The sequence below is a fragment of the Rhinolophus hipposideros genome (genome assembly GCF_964194185.1).
Source record: "Rhinolophus hipposideros genome assembly, chromosome: 9".
Classification (NCBI taxonomy): Eukaryota; Metazoa; Chordata; class Mammalia; order Chiroptera; family Rhinolophidae; genus Rhinolophus; species Rhinolophus hipposideros.
The window spans coordinates 34,511,374-34,533,571 of record NC_138055.1 but is presented as its reverse complement, the minus strand read 5'-3'; the positions used below and the strand labels follow the sequence as shown (position 1 = coordinate 34,533,571).

Genomic DNA, 22,198 nt, shown 5'->3' with positions numbered 1-22,198 from the left:
AATGTGATCAGGATGTCAGCCATGAGAGATGCACAAAGTTTGAAGTAAGAGTGTTAATTTGTGGAAAACTCAAACTGGATGGATTTGTGCCCTTTTCCCCATATTTTCCTACAGTCTGATAATGGGGGAAAAAATGGAGATTGGTAAAGAATATGTCAGGTTAAGGAGGTAAAAGGGTCCAGGGTAGTCTTTAGAGCAGTGCTTATTCAAAGTAGGCCAGCCGTGGCTAACTATAGTGTCAGCACTGGCTGGGAGCTTGTGACAAATACAAATTCTGGGGGCCTTACTTCAGACCTAGTAAATGAAAATTTCAAGGTGGAGGCCAGGAATCTGTTTAACAAACTCTCCAGGTGATTCTTAGTGTTGCCTGAAGTTTGATCTACAGCATTATTGATATTTCTGATGCTGGGATCCTGCCTAAGTAGAGAACAGAAGTGCTTCAAATGTGGGCAGAAGACTGAGGGCAAGATGCATCTTCAGTAAGAGAAAGGACAAAGGACGGGTTGTAGTTGGAGAATGCTTGAGATCTGCATGTGGAATTGGGAAATAACGTGTTGAAGTATGCCACGACTGTGGGTAGCGAAATTTACGTGGAATTGACAGTGGTTCTTGGAAGTCCCAGGGATGATGGGAGAGGAAGCTTAGACTGTGTGGGCCAGGACTTCGACTCCTCGATATATTGACACAGATGAATGTCAATATATATCCAGTTGAATATGTTCACTCTTCATTATTCACAATGAAATATTGTGATGTAAGAAAAATAGTATTTTCTTTTAGACATGCCTTTACATTTATTCCTATGTAATTATTTTAAAGCATTTCTGGATTGAGTCAAAAATTTTTTTTAAATTGCTCTTTATTAATTTAAACAAATGGAGATAATGATTGCTTATGGCATCTTTGTATTTTGAAGCATGCCATCACAAAGGCTTGAGAAAAAGCTGTTTTTAAAAACTCAATATGTTTTATAAAATATTTTATTTAGAAGTATTTATAATTGCTGTGGAGAAATTTATAGATATTAGAAAATTTTTTTCAAGTTTTGTATTTTAACTTAGGGAAAAATGGCTTTACTTTTTTGACTCTTGCTTTCTAATTAGTAAATAATAAACGTTTTAAATTTGAAATTATTATATATTTACTACTTATGTAATAGTTTTAATCTTTCTATTTTTAGATTGATGACACAGATGCTATGGAAGATGTACATTCTCTACTTACTGATGTTCCTCCTCCTTCAGGTAAACAGAAAAAAATTACCTTTGAGATAAGTTTCTTTTTTTACATATCAGTATTTTAGTTTGTAATCATTATGGTACTGACTATTTTAAAGGCTTTATCAATGTCACATGCTTTGCTGCTCCAAGGCTGAGAACATATAGTTTAAAAATATTTATGTTAGAACTTCAGTGAACTGATTTATAATCCTTTTATGATTATACATTTTTAAAAACCTTATAATTTATTAAGGTGGTCTAAAGTTTTCTGAAGGTATAAAGTTTTAGAAAAACAAGATGAATGGATCTTACAGTTAGAACTTCATGTAATAATTGAAAAATGTTATTCTTTAACAAAAAATAAATGAAATATTATCATATATTTTAACTATAATTTATTTTGACAGGCTTTTATAGTTGCAATACAGAAATTATGCCTGGCATAAATAATTGGACATCTGAAATACAGGTGAACCTTTCATTCTTAATTTTAAGCAAATAAAACCAAATGATTTTAGCAAGTTCCTTCTTAATATGTTTTCTTTTTGACATCCTCATTTCAGTTAAAACGTGACCCTTTTTCATGCCACATTAGTTATTATTGTTCATTATTTGGTTTTATTAACTGTTACAGTATTTAGTTAAAATAATAAAATGACGTGCTATTATATCTCCCTATATTTAGATGTTCACATCAGTAAGAGTAATCCGATTAAGCAGCCTTAACCTGACTAATCAAGCCCTTAATAAGAACTTTAATGACCTCTGCGAAAATTTGCTCAAGGTAGGAACCTTCTCACTAATTATTTTTTAGTTAAAACTCCTAAGAATCATGAAATTAAAAAAAGAAAAGTATATATATGTCTAGAACACCTTACACAGTTGTGGTCTGAATTATTTTTATTTTCATATCAATCTTAACTCTGCCATTAGGTAAAATGCTAAAGTTGACCCGTCCATCTTAATATATGATACTATAAAATAAATGTTTTAATTATTTCACAGCTTTAAACTTCATAAAAACCTATTGTATATATGTAAATTTAAAAACTTCTTATATTTTTTATGACTTATTGATAAATATGATTAAATCTTATTGTCTACTTAAATATTAAAAATGTATTCATAATGTAAGAATAGACAAAATAGAAATGGGTGACCTTTGTTTTCACCTTTTAAACTTTTCATTTACCTAACTATAATATGCATTGAAAAATCCGTTTTTATAAATTTTTTAAATTAAAAGAAATGATATTACTGATGTTTTTTATTTTGTAGAGCCTGTATTTTAAACTACGGTCTATGATCCCCTGCTGCCTTTGCCATGTAAATTTTACAGTATCTCTGCCTGAAGATGAATTAATTCAGGTAATCAAAATTCAGTCTATTATTAAAGAAGACTTTTAGTTTATTTTTAAAATTTATTTTCAGTTACAGTTGACATTTAATATTGTTTTACATTAGTTTCAGGTGTATAGCATAGTGGTTAGACATTTATATAATTTACGAATTGATCCTCTCAATTAGTCTAGTACCGACCTGGCACCATACATAGTTATTACAATAATATTGACTATATTCCCTGAAGATTTCTGGTTTTTATCTGATCTGTTTTAATATTATAAGTTTGCCATAATTAAATAAGTATAAATGGTTTTACTTCAAAATATTTTAAAACATGTTAGTATGAATCAGATCGTGTATGTTTCATTTTTATTAATTGGTTATCTGCTGTTGGAATCATATATGTGCTCCAGCACACATACAATAGGATGTGTACTTATGTGGGATTTTTCCAGGTCCCATCTTTAAGGTTCTTGGGCTCTTTCTGAAATATCTGTGTTCAGTTATACATGTCGGGCTTAGTTCTCGTCTGAATAACTGAGTTGATGTATAATTCTGTTGAGAATCTTAACTAAGAAAGACAAATTAGCCGATTAGTGTAAGTTGTTCCATGGTACTGAAAAAGGTTTGTAAAAAACTTATTCTGGCAATGATTATTTTGTTAATCATACTGTTTCTGTGATTCTAGGTTACAGTCACAGCAGTTGCGATAACTTTTGACAAAAATCAGGCTTTACAGACCATAAAAACACATGTTGAAAAGTCATTGCAAAGAGGTAAACCTGTGATGGATGGGAGCATAGTTCACGTTTGTCTATCTTATAGTTGAGTGGCAAAATATAGAGGATAAGTAGATTAAATAAAAATGACGTGTTTCTTGAAGAGAATCTGTCACTTTTTCTGTTTATCTTTATCAGAATAACTGTGTGGATAAACATATGGCTGACTTGATACTTGTCACACATGGATAGGTGGTTGACTGGTATTTACATTGAGAATGCTATTGTTACATAGACTTACATGGTAGCGTATTAATTCTGCAGTAATTTGGAGACCCCTATTCTAGGACTTTTAAGGAAGTCCTCAAGGCATTTGAGAAGCTACTGATGTATTAAGCATCACATATTTTTCTCAGGAAAGGTCCCATAGTGTTCAACAGATTCTCAGAGTTGTCATTGATCCAGTAAAATTTAGGAAGTACCATGCTTAATATATTCCAAAGAAACCCAAATTATTAGAAACCATTTATGTGTTCTGAAAAAAAAGGAGAGGGAAATAGTAAATAGTATACTTTCTAAAGTTTAATGACTTATTGGCTAGATAAAATATTCATGGGTAGTCTAAAATTTTTTAAGTTGATTACATTCTACATGTATAGCATTGAATTAATACCAAATAGAGACATGTATTTAATGATTATGTGTTCAGATATTCATCAAAGAAGATAGATAATAACTGGTTTACATATCATAGAACTAGTAAGGTACAAAGAGTAAGATAATAATTATTATTTAGCACTCATTATTATTTGCAAGGCACTGTGCTAAGAGATTTATAAGTATTATCCTTTCTAAATATCACAACAGTCCTACCAGAGAAGGTAGCACCACACTAGCATCATGCAGATGAAGGGTCCCTATGGGAAAAACCAAGGAGAAAATAACCAGAATAAATTGGGGGTGTATGTATATGTTATCCTAGTTCCTTAATTAAAAAAAAATATTACTAAATAACTAGTCTTTTTCTTGCCTCACAAGCCTCTACAGATAATGAAGAACTTCTGCAGTTTCCACTGGAACTCTGTTCAGATTCGCTGCCTTCTCATCCTTTTCCACCAGCTAAAGGTTGGTTAAGTAAGGGAAATTCAAACATAAATCCTAGTTTCTAGTGTCTTTCACCTGTTAATTCATTGTAGGCAATCTTACTTAATCTTGAGATGAAGACTTATTCTTTATTCCCTCATTGTATGTTTCTTCATGTTCATAAAGGGGAGAAAGTGATGTTCTTTTAATTTCTCAAATCTCATCATAAATTTTTAAGGTAATTTTTCGTATGATACTCTATTTTTACATCTCAAATATAGTAAACTTTTATTTTTAGAGATTTGGATTTCCCAAAGCAATTACTTACAGTGATGTATTTGGTATTTATATTATATTTGGTAAAATTTTTTTTCCAGCAACAGTCGAACCTTTAAAAAAATTTTCATTTTGAAAATGACAAGAACCTATTTTCTTCAGAAGGTATTGCAGAGGTTTTGGGTGGTGGATGGATATGTAAGAAAGGGATGTACTTTTTGTTTTTTGGGTGCCTTGGCTATATTTGAAGAACATTGTTAGATACTTAAAATATGCTGCCACTTTTCTAATGCAAAATGATTGTCCCTTACCTTAACAGCAGTAAATCTACTCAGAGCTGTGCAATCGGAGAAAAATGAAAACATAGTTTGTTCCATTTTTCTTCTGATTTCCATGCAATTTTTATTATAAGATTCACAGAATTATTGTACCTTATTTCATAGCATTACATGTACAATAAATGTAGTTTGTGTTTCTTTCTAAATGTTTTATTGCATTTATTATTTAAAAGCAAGTTGGCTTTTCTAATATATATATATTTCATAATACAGGTGAATATATTTTATGATTTCTACTTGTCAATTACTTATCTGACACCAAATTAGGTATAATACAATATAGTTTTATATTCACTATTGGATATATGTCAATAGAGTCTTTACTAAGTCAGTGCAAGCTCTGTCTATGTAGGTAAATAGAGCCTGTGTCATATTTTGAAGATGAAAAGGTAAGCTACTTTTAAAATCTGAGCTTTCTAAAATGGTAACTTTTTCCTTTTTGTCTAAATTAAAATTCTGATTTAGAATTCCATGGAAAATTTTTGCATACCTCAACTTCTTTGAAAGAATAGAGAGGAAAGATCAAATCCAAAGATAATCTCAGTTCAGATTTGTAAATGAAGTGTAGCTTCCAGAACAAAAAGCAGAACTGCCAAAATATTCCTTAACTGAGTAAACAGGATTTTTTAAAAATACCTATTTTATACAGAAATTCATATTTAACACAGGTGTCATTTCATTTATCCTGACCCTGCAATGAGGGAAAAAAAAACAAAACCAAAGACACAATCAACAAACAAAGATTTGATCAACTGATAATCTATAGGAATATATATTTGTGTACGTACGGTCCCTGTTAACTCAACTCTACCATATTGTCAATAGCTACTGAATTCTGCAGATTAGATTTAAATTCTGTAAGTTTGCCTTATGTGTATAACTTACAGTTTCTGTAGTAGCTTTCAAAATGTTTTCGAGCGTAATTAAAACTACTATTTCTTATGGTCATTAGTATATTTTGTACAAATGATAGATACTTTGTGAACTGAAGAAGAAGGAAAGCATTTGGGTAGACTAAGTCATATCTGAATAATACCTGAAATATTTGCAGTTCATTTCAGGGACTATAGAGAGGGGCCATGAGGTGGAGAGATAAAGCAATAGACCTGGGATCTCTTCTCAGTTTTGCTACTGGTGAAGTGTGAGAAGTTGGGTCAGTTATCCTCTATAAACCTCAGTTCCTTATCTGTAAAATATGAAAGTATTAAGGTTGTCTCTAGCCTTTAAGATTCTCTGATTCCTTGAGTTTCTATAGTTTATGATTCTTTAATTATTAACATATTCCTATTATTAAAAACAAATCAAAATCTATGCTTGTTGTCACACTGAACTTCTATTAAGTTAAATAAAAAATTTCCAAATAACTTCTAATCAGTTAAACGAATAATTTTCAAAGATGCCTCATGGCTTTCCAGAAGGCAAGGTGGGAAGGGACCTGAGAAGTGTGGCAGAGTGAGAGGACAGGTCTCGACCCCCTGGTTCTGTCTGTGAACTAGAGCAGCTTCAATTGTGTGTGCTTTTACGTATCGGTTTTCTATACGTGATTTTGTTTGAAGACAGCGTTTCAAAAAGTTGGAAAACAACTGAATCAGAACATTCCACCTTTATCATCATCATCATCATCATCATCATCCTCAGATATCATCACATCTGATACTAATGTATATAAAACTTTTCACGTTTTCAACTGAAAGACCTATGTGTTTTTTCTTCAGTATTACATTTCAAAATCATCAGTAAACACTAAAAAGTTTATCTGTACCTTTTTGTAAGTAGTTTTGTAAATTGTGGTTTATGTTGCATGCTTATTTATTGTCTTTGTTTCCTTAAGTCTTTTCAGGAGGACATGGACTATAACAAATACATTTGAAAAAGTTATCTTAAAAGTATTTTTGAAGATTTGAGGATAGGCTGGGTATTGAAAAGGTCTGCAGAATGTTATAATGGACTGTTATAACATGAATGTAATAATGGGCATTGTAACATGAAGAAAAGTTTGGATAGAGAATAGAAATATCTGGAAAAAGTTCAGTACAGCAATTTAGAGGAAACAGGCAGGAGAGAGAAAGGTAAGAGTTCTAGGAATAAATGCGCAGAAAACTTCCTACTTTCTTATGTGCAACGACAAGAGGCTTAAAGGTCAACTACTAACACTGAGAAGTAAATAAATGCATAATTTTATAGTTTTGTTAGGTCATTTAGCTAAGTTGATAAGAGCTCTTTTTTTAATTCTGAAAACTTTGGATTTTGATTTATTTTTCATGTTCTTATCACAAATAGGATGATTTGTTAAAATTTTTCATTTCCTTTTATGTTGACAGTAGTTTCAAGAACTAAGCACAGTATGTTTATTAATACTTCCATCTTTTCACTTGTAGATAAACTTTTTGTGTTATTGACAATGAATGACTGTTATGTGGAGAAAAGATGCTTTAATTATATGTGTCCTAATTCTCTGTGTAGAGTAAGCCTGGGCCTGAATTGTCCATCCATGTTCAATTTTTTTCCTCCATCTTTTGTTATATTTGGTTTTGTTTCTCAAGGTAACAAAATAGTTCGATGTATGTCTCAAATTTATGGTTGATTTGGTGTTACCTTGCTAGTTATCTTGATTTTTCTGATTTGAAAATATTAAAAGATGCTGAGCCAAAGTAAATCTTAAAGGACATCATGTGAAGGTCATCAAAATTTTTTGATGAACACTATGAGAGGATCATAGATGATGTGGCATCAACATATAAGGCTGTGTTATGAGAAAGAACGTGGCTATAGCAAATTTTTTATACCGCTTTCATGATGTTTTTCAAATTCATATTATACGTTGTGTTGTCTCTGAAATGGTTTTAAGAGACTTTAAAAATGACATACACAGAAGAAAAGCAAATATAGTAAAAATGGGCAATCTAAATAAGTGAATATAATTTGGGTGAAATGTAAAAAAAATCAGTAAGAGTTTTCTCATGGATTGTAGTTAATCTCAAGAATTTTATACATGTAATTTTCATAAAAGTTTAGCAATATGCTAAACTTTTATGAAAATTACATGTATACCTAAAGACCTAAATCTTCAGATATTAGATAGCGGATAGAATGTGGAGCTTAAGAACTTACATTAATGACAAAAATGTGTGAATCATATATCACTATAAATATATCTCAAATACTTTATAAATCTCATGTATAATAGGATAATCATTTTCATTAAAATTCTGAGAGTTTAAGACTTTAAAAAGGTTTAATTAAGTCAGTTTTAGTTTTTATATACTGTTTGATAGACGTGTATAGAAGGAAAGTTTTTTTTCATTTTGCTTTATGCTGGAATAATTTCCTCTTGGTCAGTGGCATAAGCTAGGCCGGCAGAGTACTCTTTTTATTAAGCAGCTGCTGACTAATGTGACAAGCATAGGTCAAAATCTGGATTTTAATATAAAAGAAAACAAGTTAGCTTATACCCTTAATATACTGTACTCCCTAATTAGGTATACACCTCAGAAATTTTATTTTTATTTTTATTGTAGGCTTATAAGAGTTTCTTTTTATTTTTGTTAAACTAAATTTGATTTTAAAAGATAATTTAACTTTAAATATAATGACTTGCCTCACATTTTAAACCAGCAATTAGAAATACTCCTAAAACTCCAAAGTTAGCTTTTGTTTTTTTCCTGCCAACTAATGGTTCTGATTTCTTACAAGTATATATAATTCTTTATACTAAAATATCTGTATATATTAACAATTCAGTGCATGTCTGTTTTTTCTCTTATTTTGAACAACATATTTTGTCACAATGACCAAATATTAGCAACAATAAAAAACACTGCAATTCTCCATGTTATTTATGGCCACAACAATCCATGAGAAGTTCTGAAAGGGGAAAGATTCTGAGTGGAAGGAGAGTGAGAGGAAAGGAGAAACTGAAGAGACAGAGATGTGTGAAAAAGTTATCTAAGAAGTGGGAAGGAAGGAAAGGAGGGATAGAGGGAGGAAGGGAAAGAGGGAAGAGAATTGATGAAGAAGTAGGGTTAAGGAATCTTAGCTTCTTTATGGCAGCTTGAGGACAGTGAAGTCCAAAATCAGAGGAAGAGTAAATAGTAAAAAAAAAGAGTAAAAAGCAAAGAAAGATTTAATTGGTTTACTGACAGAAAACGGATAATTTGGAAGAGAGAATATAAAGGATGGTAGAGGAGGAGTGGATACCTAGCAATGGATGCAGGAAAATGGAAAAGGTAGACTGAAGAAAAAAGACAAGTGGTTTAGGATGTTGTACATCTTTAGTTGGACTTTGTTTTTTTTATTAGCATTTATTTGATGCTGAATTTACTCCCAGGCCTTAAGTTTTTGTTTCTTCAGTTTCTTCTGAGAGATCTTTTTCTTCTGTGCAACCTCTTCTTCTGGTTTGGAAAAATCTGCCCTTTTTCTATTAGGATCATCTCAATGTGGCAGGGGTAGCTCATGTATGGGTTTACCCGCCCACGAGCTCTGTAAATTCTGTGCAGCATCTTTCTTGGGAGCTTCGTTCACTGGTTCTGCTCAGTGACCAGAGAGTCTGCATCTAAGACCTCAAGTTCAGTATCACTCTGTATTTTTAAGCCTGTGCAGCAAAAAGTTTACACTCTTTTTGGGCCACTGACCCTCACTCCAGCCCCACTCTTAGGTCTGGGCAAACCTACCAAGTCCCCCCTTGTAACAACAGAAGAGCACATTGCTTCTGTAAAATGACATCCTTCAGATACTTGGTGGCTTTTCGGATATGCATATCCATGATGGCCTGGCAGTTTCACGATTGTTCTTAAATTGAATAAGATTTGAACCTCTTGTTTTACATGATATTTTAGGGTTCTCTGGGTCAAGTGAATGGTGAACCATTTTCAGATTTTCAGGATGCTTACAGGAAGAATAGTTGGAAACTTTAATGACCCAAATAGAGAAGCTAATTATTTTTGTCCTCTAATGAGGTATTACATGTGTATTATAGTGAATTTTTTTCCCTTGTGGACTATACAAATTGAAGCTATTTATATCTTTCTCTATGCCTTAATAATTTTTAACTATAACATGGCAATTTCATTATCAATCCACCAATATTTGAATATCGTTATGGACATAGTTTATATTGGATGTTTATAAACATCTGACTCAGTTGTTAAGCCAGTTATAAGACTTAGCCAATCAATGCATTATAGATGATAGAAATGCCTAGAGGAACATAAACACACATTTTGATCATAGTAACTTAGAACAAGAATGTTTAAATAGGAAAATACAGCATACATTTTGAAGACTCCAGACTGCACATGATTTAATCTGCCAAAGAACCTTTTCAGGAGTTTCAGGAATTTTTTCAGTTTTAGTAATTTTGATGACCTGAATTGTCTCAAATACTTTTTATCAGAGCAAAGATGCTCTGTAAATTCTAATGATACAAAGTGAATAAGTGGTCAGAACAGGTAATGGTCAGTGTAGAACTTGATCATAGCTAATCAATACCTCGTCATTTGTTATGACAAATTACATAAGAGAATGGAGAAGCCGCAAACTTTAGAAGCTTTGGACCATGTGTAATTAAAGAAGGAAGAATCCTTGCCATATTTTGTTTCTTTTTGTCATCAATATGCTCACTTACACTAAACTTTTAACCTAGGTTAGTGCCCTCCCCACACCTGTAGGGCTTGTTAAATATTGCTAGTGTACTAAGAGAATAATAAAACTGCATGTTCTGTTTGCCTTGCTAACTTTGTCGGGTCATTTATTTGGGGATAACAAGTAAGTTAACACTTGTGCTTTGTAAAAAAGCAAAGTGATCTTTTTCTTGTATTTAGCAGGGAAGGAAATCGTGAGAGAAGTGGGCTGCTGTGTGGCTTTTGAGACTGTCTTTGCAGCTAGAATGGGGACCTAAGATAAGAAGTGTTTTTCTCCAACTCTTCCAAATACATATACAGATGGCCCACAACTGAGCATTAACGCCTCAACAAAGCCTGGCAGACTTTTAATAAGATTTCTACCCCTGAATATGAAATGTAGTGTGTTTTTTTTTGTTTGTTTGTTTGTTTTATTTTAGTATTGGCATAGATGTCAAGTGTGTATTTTTTATTTCTTTTTAACCAGAATTACTAGTTTGTCAGTGAGCCAGACAGCTTATATCTGTAGTACCGTCTGTTTTGAAAATCCTACTACCTGGGAAGCCAAACTGTAATCTGAAGGAGCAGAGTGATTGAGAACGTGAGGTCATTAGTTATATGAGGTATTCAAACCAGTCCGAGGTGCTGATGTTCATCTGTTGCCAGGACCCGCTCATCTTGGGCCTTTTCTCTGGGAGAAAAATTAAGATCATAGCAAGCATGTTAAAAGATGAACCTGCTTTTTTAAAGAGAGATTAAAAAAAACCTCTTTTACCCTTTCTGTTAATAATGTCTCCAATTTTAAAACTTTGTGGTTTTTTGTTCAGATTTTAGTTTAGATACATTCATATTTGATGGAAGGGTATAAACATTTTCCCTCACTTGTATTTTCCCTCTTCCCATCCTTTGTAAAAATTTTTTGGAAAAGAAATAAATGCACATGGTGAAAAATTCAAATCCTACAAAAAAAAAAAATCACCCAAAATAAAGCTCCCTTTCTTTTCATTTCCCTTCCCAGGAGGCAGCTACTCTTGATAACTTATTATCTTATTATCTGTCTTTGTAAAGATATCCTAGTTTTCCTTTTTTTTTAAACACATATTTTACACATTTGTGTACCTTTGTTTTTTTCATTTGATATGTTTTAGAGATGGGAACAGATTCTTTGTATGTTTAAGCTCTTTTTGTGGGCATTTGCCATTAAATTATATACAGTTGCTACTGGGGAATTCCATTTTACACAGCTAATATTGATATATAGAAGATGATTTCATTTTAGTAATTTTCACTTTTTTTTTTAGCTCCCCCCCCCCTTTTCCACATTTAAAAACAATTTACAGAATTCCTAATGCCAACTATATTTTCTATAATTCTACACTCACCAAGTATACTGCATGGGCTATATGAGAGCCCTGGGACCTAGCTGGAGTAGCTAGGCCTCTGGGTCTGGCCCTGTGCTGAGCTGTCCCTAGAGATCTGGTAAGCCTCTGAATGTCACTTCTCTTCTGGTCTTGTTCCTGTAGGTTCCATCTCCTCCTGGGCTTCCAGTGCCCCTCAGGATCCTAAATTGGGAGGACTCCCCTTGTCTAGATCTACAGGCTGAGGGCATGATTGTCAGGGCATGTCCACAGCATAGCACCCTCAAGGCATTTTGTGCACCCCACCTAGTGATCCCGTGTATTCATCAGCTCTGTATTGTAAGAGCACTGTACATTCTCCATTATTAGTTGATAGTCTCATATGACTTAAAAAATGGTGTGGTGATATGGGAGAAACTTCCATTGCACCCAATTACCAGAAACATTCTGTACAAATCTTATTTTTGAAAAGTATAGCTTTTATTAATTTAAGACTATTACCCAAAGACCAGCACATTAGGCAGAGACAAAAATATGTATTTACTTAGTTTACAATTTTTTTTAAACCAGTTGACCCAAATAATTCTCAGTGTTTCTTACGAGTTATTTCTAACTTGACAACACTATTTCAACACTATTCCTAACTTGACAACACTATTCCAAATATGCTAGTGTAGATAGAGCCTGAACATTAGAAATAGATGATAAAGTTTTTTTTTCTTTTATAGTATTGTTTAAATTTGTACAATACCTTAGGTATCTATAGTAACAATATAAAATCAGGGAAAATTCTGGGTCTACTTTTGTGAGGTCACTGGAAGGGAAGTGATTGGGGTTCCTAGTTGTTTCAATGGCTAGCTGTCACTTTTTCATTTCACAAAGTTTTGATATCACCAGAGGGAGCTGTTGATAGTGAAGTCCTTGAATGAGGGGGAGGGTTATGGCTAGTGAAGAGCAAAGAGCTTGTGTTTATCTGTGAGACATCCATCATTGCCCTGTGTGTAATTTTTGTCTCACTGGCTCTTCCCCCCACAAATATTTCCCTTCCATATTTCATTTCAGATTTACTTCCCAATACATTGACCCTTTTCTCTGCTCAGTTTTCTTACATCCTGATTTCATCATACTAACATTTGTTGTTGTGTTTATGTTTTCTCACGTCCTTAAAATTTCTGAAACTTTTTCTGTTATAGTAACAAGTAGTCTTCCTTGGCATGGTATTTATTAATGGAGCTAGTTTTCATATATCAATAGAAATTGCTTTTTAAACCTAAATACTTCTATTTGGTTTGCTTTTATAATGAAGCCATAAAAATTTCCTTCTAGTTGTCTGGCTTATCGAGAATATTTACAAACAGCAAAGAAAAGATACTGGCTTGTATTTAGCATCCAAGCTAATGTTGTTCATGTTGTCTTATTAGAACACCTGGAGAGTGCAAGTTCTAACTCAGGTATACCAGCTGCACAGAGAGGTGAGTTTGTCTAATTAAGCAAATAGTCACCAAAGGTGTGAAATTCTAGTGTGGTGGTGCATAAACATACAGACATTGAAGAAATGCACTGGACAATAGAATAGACACCTAAATGTGGCTTTATTATAGTTAGAGTATGCCTTAAAAATATTAATTAAACTAATACTTAACATTTTTTAGCATTTTAATAGTTTCCCAGTTTCTAAAAATAAAATTTTAGCTCTTTAACATTATTTTTTTAGTTTAGTGGTAGTAAAAGTTATTCTTTTCAAAAGGAGAACTCAGGCTCACATCTGCCCCCCCACCGTATCTTAAGTAATCATAAGCTTTGTTACCAAAATCATACATGGAAACAAAATACTGATAAAAGCAACCCTTTGGCTTTCCTGTTACTGATGGTAGAAAGAAGGTATTTTAATAAAAGATAAGTCAACTATTGATTTTTAAAAAAATATTTTTCAACATTTGATTCTCATTAGTTTTAGTTTTGATTTTAGTATAGAAATAGGGAAGGCAGTTATTCACAAAGTTTGGATGGCAAATTAAAAGCTCTAAAATACAAACTGCTAAAACATTGTGAAGTAAAAAGAATGGTAAATAAAATTAGTGAAAACACAGTATATGGTCTTTTCACTTGAAATTTCTGTTGAACCCCACTTCATTTTCCCTAAGAGACCACACCAGAAATGCTCAGCCAGCTAACTGAGAACTTGGTTTTGGACAAATCAGTGTCTAAAGCTTGACTCTTTATTGCCTCTCTTACCTGACGTGATAAGGACCATTCTTTTTCTAAATTACAGTTAAATTACTTCATCGGAAGGAGTTATGACGAGTAAGAGACGTCATACATATTTTTTTTCTTTGTTTTTTCTTTTGTTTTCTGTCTGTGTTTCCAGCAACGTCAGTTGATTACAGTTCCTTTGCAGACAGATGCAGCAGCTGGATAGAGCTCATTAAACTGAAAGCTCAGACCATAAGGCGCGGATCAATTAAGACAAGTAGGCGGATGTTTCTACCACATTATGATCTGAGAAGCATATCCCTGATTTCCCAGCGGTGAAGGCTAGACCTTTCTACCCAGTAATAATATTGCCAATCAATCATGTATTGGAGTGTGAAAGCTGCGGACTCTAATGGTCATTTAGCAAAAGTTATTGCAGGGCCTTTAGATTTGTTAATTTTTAACTGTAGAATTGTATTTCTAAATTTTTACTTTTTGTGAAGGTGTTCTTAATAGTATATAAATAGATATTGTCATCTAATGGAAGGGAATTGTCAGCTCTTATTGAAGAGACACTCTCCCAGGACCCAAGGTACTATGTAGCATATGACATATGTCAGTTTACTAAGTGTGATATCCAGAATGCTGAAAGAAGGAGGTATTTCTGGAGAGAAAGTAGTTAACTCTTATCTCACTGCTAGACTCAGGATCATTATATGTTCTTTATTTATACTGCATGTGTTTTGGTAGATTTTGAGGTAAATGTATTTGAGTGAAAGAATTTACATTAATAGGGAAGGAACTATGTTTTAGAGGAAAGATCATAGGATATAGAATCAGCCAGATCTGGTTTTGAATCCTAGAAGTGCCATTTTAATAGCTGTGTGACCTTGGGCAAGTTATTTAACTTCTCAGAGCCTTGGTTTCCTCATGTGTAAAATGGGGCTAATAATACCAATGTTGCTGGGTTGTTCTAAGGATTCGATATATATGTCTGGCTTATAATAGTTATTTGATAAGTGGTAGTTATTATTATTTTTGTTATTGTACAAACAGTCAACTTTTAAACAGCCAAGGTCATTTTTTAAGTTTTTAAAATTATGAGTTTGATCAAAATGGTTTGGAAAAGAAACCTATTGCAACTAGTTAACATAAGGTTTATCTACAAGTTGACAGTGTTGAAGTCATCTGAAAAAGATGGAAAAAAACTGGGAAATATAACAACTTTCACACTCTCTTTGTAATAATTTGTTCCTACAGCAGATAATTTTTAATTGCTCTGCCGCTTTTTCTTTTTCTTCACTTTATAACGATCATTGTATGTGTAGCTACACCGCATCAACATTTTCTTTTGCAGGAATGCCATTTTTCTTCCAAAAGAATTCCATTCCAGCATTTCTTATGTTTTTCTTTCTCTTTTTTAATTGCATGCACTGCATGATAATTTCTTTTCTTTCATGACATGGCTTAGCCTCACAGACAGCTGAATGTTGTCACCACTTACTCCGAAACCTTTGGGAATACTTGAATTACTAGCATGTGATCTTGATGCTTTCTCTTCTTTCTTCAATTTTAGCTGTGACAGTTGAAAAAGCAAGTCCAGTGGGTGAAGGAAATTTCCGGAATCGTTCTGCTCCACCTTGTGCAAATTCTACAGTTGGGGTTGTTAAGATGACTCCTCTTTCTTTCATTCCTGGAGCAAAAATAACAAAATATCTTGGGATAATTAACATGTTTTTCATTCGAGAAACCACGTCTCTACGTGAGGTAATTTTATAGATGTTATTTCATTATTTTTGTGAATTTCGTCTGATTGAAGATAGTAGTGACAAAAAGCAAACATGTTTAAAATCAAAATTTTCCCCCCAAAATAACTCACATACACATCATTTTTTTCATAACCTGTCTGAATTGGTTCCAGATTAGATTTACCAAATTTCTACAATAACTAGTATTATCATGAGTTGTGTTGAATTTAAACCCATTCATTATTAAAATTTCTAGATCCTTATCATATGATAAATAAAACAAATTTACCCATGTTTGATTAGAGGTTTAAAATAGCCCTGTAAGAAAATTTTAGTTTTCTGAGTAGTTATTTCCCCAACATATTTAAATAGCAATTTTTAAGGGGTTATATTCAGAAATAGGAGGGAACAATATTGTAGGTGTGTTATTTATGGGGATAGTTTATATAATTCCCTATGGAAAAGAATGAGGCTACTTATTTTCTTTCACTCCATCAGTATGTGAGAATGCCTTTTATTTAAATTCTTACACTGCATATCTTTAAACTTTAATTTGTATTTTAAATAACAGTTATAATATTTTACTTGATGTAATCAAAGTTAATCAGGCTATTACTGTTTTTCATTACACAGGAATTTCAACTCAATAAAAAATTATATTGTTGTCTTACTTATGGAACAAGCTGCTGAGCAAATTAATATGAATAGAGAAATTTTTGAATGATTGAGATGTGAAACCCATTAAACTCTTTAAATTCTACTTTAGCAGCAGTTGTATTTTTTTCAGTGTGTTCATTATAAAGATGACTTAGCTATGCTTTTTTCCCACTGTTTCACCAGCATTGTTTTTATACTTTGTTAAAAATAACAGCCTACATACTGTTTTTGAAAATTGTGCTGCTATGCCTCACATAACAGTGTCCAGCACAGTGTAAACATGAGACTTTTTTGTGTGTAAATGAGTAAACGATTTCTGACAAATTAATTAGACAGATGTTTCCTTTAAGATAAAGTAGTTTTTCAATCATATTCTAATTGTGTTGAGATGGAAAAGAAGCTATCTTAATGAAGATGTTCTCAGAAACCTTTAATATAGAATTAAAATAGGTGACACTTCTAAGTCCATTTAAGTTTGACAAAGAAAGTTGGGTGTGAGAAGCTGGCATATATTGGTGAATTAACTTTTTCTAATTGCTCTTAATAGCCTATGCATATTGCAGAGTTTTAAATCCATAAAGTTTTATTTCCTAAGTGTCTTCTCTATTGCTTAAGCAACCATACCCCAAAATGTTGCTTCACGGTAGATTTTTCCTTCAACCAAGATTTATAATATTAACTGTATGGCATAAATATACCAAATTGATTCATTGCTTGATGAATATTTTGCTTATAGTCATTAAAATCTTTTCAAACTTACCCCTCTGTTACTCTGCCATCAGAATTTCTTGATTTAAAAGGTGGGAGGAAAACTAATAAAAGTAAAGAAAATAAAATGTACTAAGCTATGATTGTGTTGGAGACCAGCTGAAACAGCTCAATTCCTTAATTACAAAAAGAGATATTTTTACAAAATTATACATAGCCTGTTCAGAAAGAGGTGATCTAGTCAAATGTTTTTCTAACAGTGCATTCAGTTTCGCACTTCCAGTTTAAAGTTGGAAATTTCTTCCTAGACTGTAAATAACCTCTAATAAAATTTGTGAAAAGCTTAGATTGAAAAGCATTTTAAGCAATCTGCTATCCTTTGTTTTCTGTATTGTTTGTTTTTGAACAATGAAAAAAGTCTTCAAAGTACTGGATGTCATTCCTAGCAATACTTAGTATGGAATATTTAGTATACACGCCTGTTGAACTAGGTGTTAGCCTATAGTAGGGAACAAAATCGATGCAGTTGCTGACCTACTAAGTTTACAGTCCAGTGGAACTGGAGCATGGTGGACATTAAACAAATAATTATACAACTAGTATATAACTACTAGTGAGTTTAAGTAAACTAAAGAAATACAACAGAGGCTATCCGAGAATATGCTGGGGAAACTCGCTTTAGATTAGGCTGTCCAGGAAGGTATCTCTGAGGAAGTTCCATGTAAGCCAGGATCTGAAGAATTGAATAAGAGTTATCCTGGTGGAAAAGTGGGTGAGGTGCCCTCAGGAACAGTATGTGCAAAAACCCTGAGGCAGGAAAAGTGCTTGACACCTTTGAGAAACGGATAAAGGGCAAACGTGACTGGAATATGGTTCAGAATGGGAAATATGGATAGCAGGGAGGTTTTATTGTTTCTGTTTACCATCAATTTATTCGAATAATGATGGGAATGGTTTGATAGAGGGAGCTGTTGAAGATGAAGGAATAATTTGAATTCTTGCTCTGCCATTTACTCACTGGCTATGGGATCAGTCATAGCTAGTCATGGGCATATTACAAATTCTTTGAGCTTCAATTTCATCATCTGTACAATAGGGGCAGTCATCCCTATCATAGAATGTTTACTGAAGGTTGGTTGGTTTGTTCATGCATTCAGTAAATGCCCATTATGAAGGATATTAAAATTATGCATTCTACTAAGATCATTTAAGGTGTTTTAATATATATTCTTTGACATTTTATATTCATTCCTGTGTACATGTATAGAATTTGAGTTTCCTGTGCATTTTTATGTAGGAAGGAGGAGTCAGTGGTTTTCTCCATGCTTTTATTGCTGAAGTGTTCGCAATGGTGAGAGCTCATGTTGCTGCACTAGGAGGGAATGCTGTTGTCTCCTACATAATGAAGCAGTGTGTCTTCATGGAGAATCCAAATAAGAACCAGGTGAGATGTAGTTAAAGCTCTCTGACGGGATCCTGCAAATTTCCCCCATGGCCTTCCCGCCTGCCACCCTCCCCCACTAAAGAGATTTGCTCTTTCTGGAGCTTTGTGATTCTTGATGCTTAGGACATGTTCTAATGAATATATTGATAACCATTGTCATACATAGGTCAGATGCTGTTTTCACATCCCAGGTACTAGTTATTATTCCTACATACTTCTGGAAGTTTGGCTCCTAATTTACTGCTCTTTCCACCGTCTTGGTGGGTCTTTTGAATACAGTGCTGGCTTACTGAGGAGTTAAAAATGCCCTCTGGTTTTAGATGCCGTTCTAAAACGGTGGAAAGTACACCATGGTTGGGTCGCACTGTTTTTTGTTGTGGTTTTTTTTTTTTAATGAGTAGCATAATTCTGTTAATGGGGCAAAGGAATGTGGTTAGGTTGAATTTTAGAATAAATTTCTTTTATCAGTTTTGTTAAGATAATTCACTTAAAATTGTTAAAGATTCCTTTAAAAATTAAATAACTGTATTAATGGGTTTCTTGATTTGCCTTCCCTGTGAACTGCCTTCTTATCTTTTGCTCATTTTTCTATTGGGTTATCTATCCTTTCTTTGATGACTTATAAGCCTATGCTTGTGTAACAATAGAATAGTGCCCCTAATGTAGCAGAAGAATATGAGCGTATTGTTGAATTTGTGACTGAACATGTGCTGTTGTTCTTATAGGCACAGTGTCTTATAAATGTAAGTGGTGACGCAGTGGTTTTTGTTCGTGAATCTGAATTGGAAGTGGTATCAACTCAGCAACCTACTGTCAACTGCCAATCATCATGTACTGGAGGAGAAGTTACAACCTGAAGTAGCTTAGAAAGAAAGAGCTCAACTAAATGAAATTCATCTGTCTCCATTGTTTTGTCATTAATCATCTTACTAGACTTTTTAAAAATTCAACTTGATTTGAGATAATTAAGATTGATATGAGTAGATTGATTTGTCTAGAATCCCTTGGAGGCATGAGAATTTTCTAATCTTGACAATTTGTTTCCCAAGCATAGATAGACAGGCCCCATGGAATCTTAACCCTTCAGAAAGTTAGGATAAATTTCTCAAAGAACTGTAGCAAAGATGGAAGATATTTGTAATTTGTGTTGATTTTATTAAAATAGTAATTTACAAAATGAAATGGAAAGATCATCAGGAAACTAGGATAGCTACCCCAATGTAACTTAGAAAAGGGAAGCAACACATTCACAAGTTGTTAATGAGTAAATAGTCTGATTTGAAGGATGTGTGGGGGAAATGGAGAAAAGTTTTCAGAAAATGGGGGAGTTCTTAATGTGTTTTATTTTGATGAGGAATTTGATCACAACTGAAAGGAAACCGTGCTTCAGTCATCTTTTAATAAGAAGTTAAAATTCTGCAGCTTGGATCCATACTACGTCTTAGGTACTATAAAAGAAGACATAACTTATCAATGCCAGTGTCCTTTCATTGAAAGTTTTAACAATATCTCTAAGGAGGGAGGAAAAAATTCTGTATAACTTCATAACTGGCCAAATTTCAGTTGGTGCTTAATTTGTCTATAAGAGGCTTGGCTTCAACAGGGAAGAAAAGGTCGGTGAATTTTACTGAAGTAGTTAAAATACTCTTGATTTTTAAATACTAATAGGAATATAAAATTATTTCCTAATAAAATTATGATGTACTCCTACCAAATAAACAGAATTTTAGTAATATCTTAGGGACTTTTGATGGTGAGTTAGACTGTATTTGGCATAGAATTTGGAAATGTAACTTGAATGTAAATATGCTGCAAAATGTTGAATGTATACATAGAAACACTTTTTCTGTCCATGCCAAATACCTATTATGAATGAACCTAAAAAAGTACATCCCTCCTTTGCACAATAAAATTTCTTATAAACTCATGATTTTGCTCTTCCAGGATAACAAACTGCCCTAAATATTAGAAGTCATTTTCTTGTTATCACAGGTGTCAATATTTTTCTGTATTTTGTTTATAATTTTATTTTTTAAATAAAAGTTTATAAAGATAAACAGGAATATTCCTAAATCTCTTCTTTGCTTCCTTGATGTAGTACTGTCAGTAGTCTGAAATCACTTTGCATTTGATCATCTTCATTCGTTCCTCCAATCAATAAACATCTGTTGTGCATCTACTGTATGCAAAGCCCTATTAATTTGGGGGGAAAATATATGTATATGTGTAATTGTGGCACTTTGTGTCTTTGGCAGGTAGGTATTCATTTAGTAACTCTTGAATGCCTCCTGGATCTCAGGGCATAGTTTTAGGCAGTGAACAAAACACACCTAAGTTCCTGCTCTTGTGGAGCTTATGTTCATGGGTTACACAAGTAACTGATTTGTAAAAGTTTACTATAGCACTATAAAAATTGCTACTGTTTGTTGAATGCTTACTATATGCCAGATAGTCTAACAAATATATTTTTGTATTAATCCCTTTAATCCTTTCAGAAACCCTATGAGGTAGATGTTATTGTTAAGTCCCATTTTATAGTTGAGGCAGCTGAGCAGAGTTTGTGATTCGCCCAAGGACACAATAAATAGTTGAGCCAAGATTCAAGCACAGGCACTCAATGTGGCTCTGATGTCTGCATTACTGAGAAAATGTGTGTTGCTTGTGATGAAGGTAGCTTGGTAGCTTCCCAAAGAAAATAATAGTTAAGCTCAGTCTGGAAAGATAGGCAGTTCACTAGAATTGACTATTTGTTCATAGTTTTATTCATCCATTCATCCAACCAACAGCTATTTTGTGATTTCCTAGTATGTTTCAGAGTCCTTTCTAGGCAGGGGAATAATAATACAACTCACTAATTGAGTACCTATTATTTGTAATATCCTGTGCCTATACATTATTACTAATTTTTAAAACATAAAACTGGGTGGCATTATCTCTGTTTTGCTATGAATAATTGTATACTCAACAGAGGCCCAGGCTGATTTCTAGGAAAGCTGGGGTTTCCTTAACCACACAGGCTGTCTGTCTGCTCACACGAGCTGTTTGCTCATATGGGCTGACTTTGAAGCACAATTAGCTCACGCCCAGATTGGCTGCTTCCAGAAAAGCTAATGTTACCCTATGCCCCAAGAGGCGCTGCTGTTCCCTGTATGTGGATTCTCTCAGAAATCATTTTAAGCAGATATGCTCGGACTTACTGTTTTGGAATCCTGAGGCCACTTACAGTGTTTACAGCATGCCTTGTATTATTCATTCTTCTTTGCTGCTCCAAAGGTAAAGGATACAGTTTAACCAATACTTTGCTAGACTGACTTCTTCATTACCATCTGGCTTCCATCTCTTGCTCTGCCCCTGAATTTAAACATGCCAAGGATACAAGGATTGGATTGCAGTATTGGATAGCTGACAAGCTTTTTTATGCGTGTACATACATAAAGGCATAAATGAGATCATACACACGATTTTTAAATAGTTTTATTTTTTTGCCTTTTT

General features: G+C 33.2%; 1 protein-coding gene across 21 annotated transcripts in view; it reads left to right on the top strand.

Annotated features, from left to right (window-relative positions):
- Positions 1 to 20,889, top strand: part of C2CD5 (C2 calcium dependent domain containing 5) — an 82,751-nt gene extending 61,862 nt beyond the window's left edge. For 9 of the 21 annotated variants that reach the window (XM_081058404.1, XM_081058399.1, XM_081058402.1 and 6 more), the window contains 11 exons: positions 1,181 to 1,244; positions 1,628 to 1,689; positions 1,906 to 2,004; positions 2,499 to 2,588; positions 3,253 to 3,340; positions 4,322 to 4,408; positions 13,378 to 13,428; positions 14,325 to 14,426; positions 15,726 to 15,916; positions 18,560 to 18,706; positions 19,432 to 20,889. In XM_081058404.1, the coding sequence (XP_080914530.1) occupies positions 1,181 to 1,244; positions 1,628 to 1,689; positions 1,906 to 2,004; positions 2,499 to 2,588; positions 3,253 to 3,340; positions 4,322 to 4,408; positions 13,378 to 13,428; positions 14,325 to 14,426; positions 15,726 to 15,916; positions 18,560 to 18,706; positions 19,432 to 19,563 (1,113 nt within the window). In that variant the 3' untranslated portion in view covers positions 19,564 to 20,889. The remainder of the gene's footprint in view (positions 1 to 1,180; positions 1,245 to 1,627; positions 1,690 to 1,905; positions 2,005 to 2,498; positions 2,589 to 3,252; positions 3,341 to 4,321; positions 4,409 to 13,377; positions 13,429 to 14,324; positions 14,427 to 15,725; positions 15,917 to 18,559; positions 18,707 to 19,431) is intronic. The other 12 variants (XM_081058393.1, XM_081058392.1, XM_081058389.1 and 9 more) reach the window with 2 other exon arrangements.
- Positions 20,890 to 22,198: the final 1,309 nt, after the last annotated feature.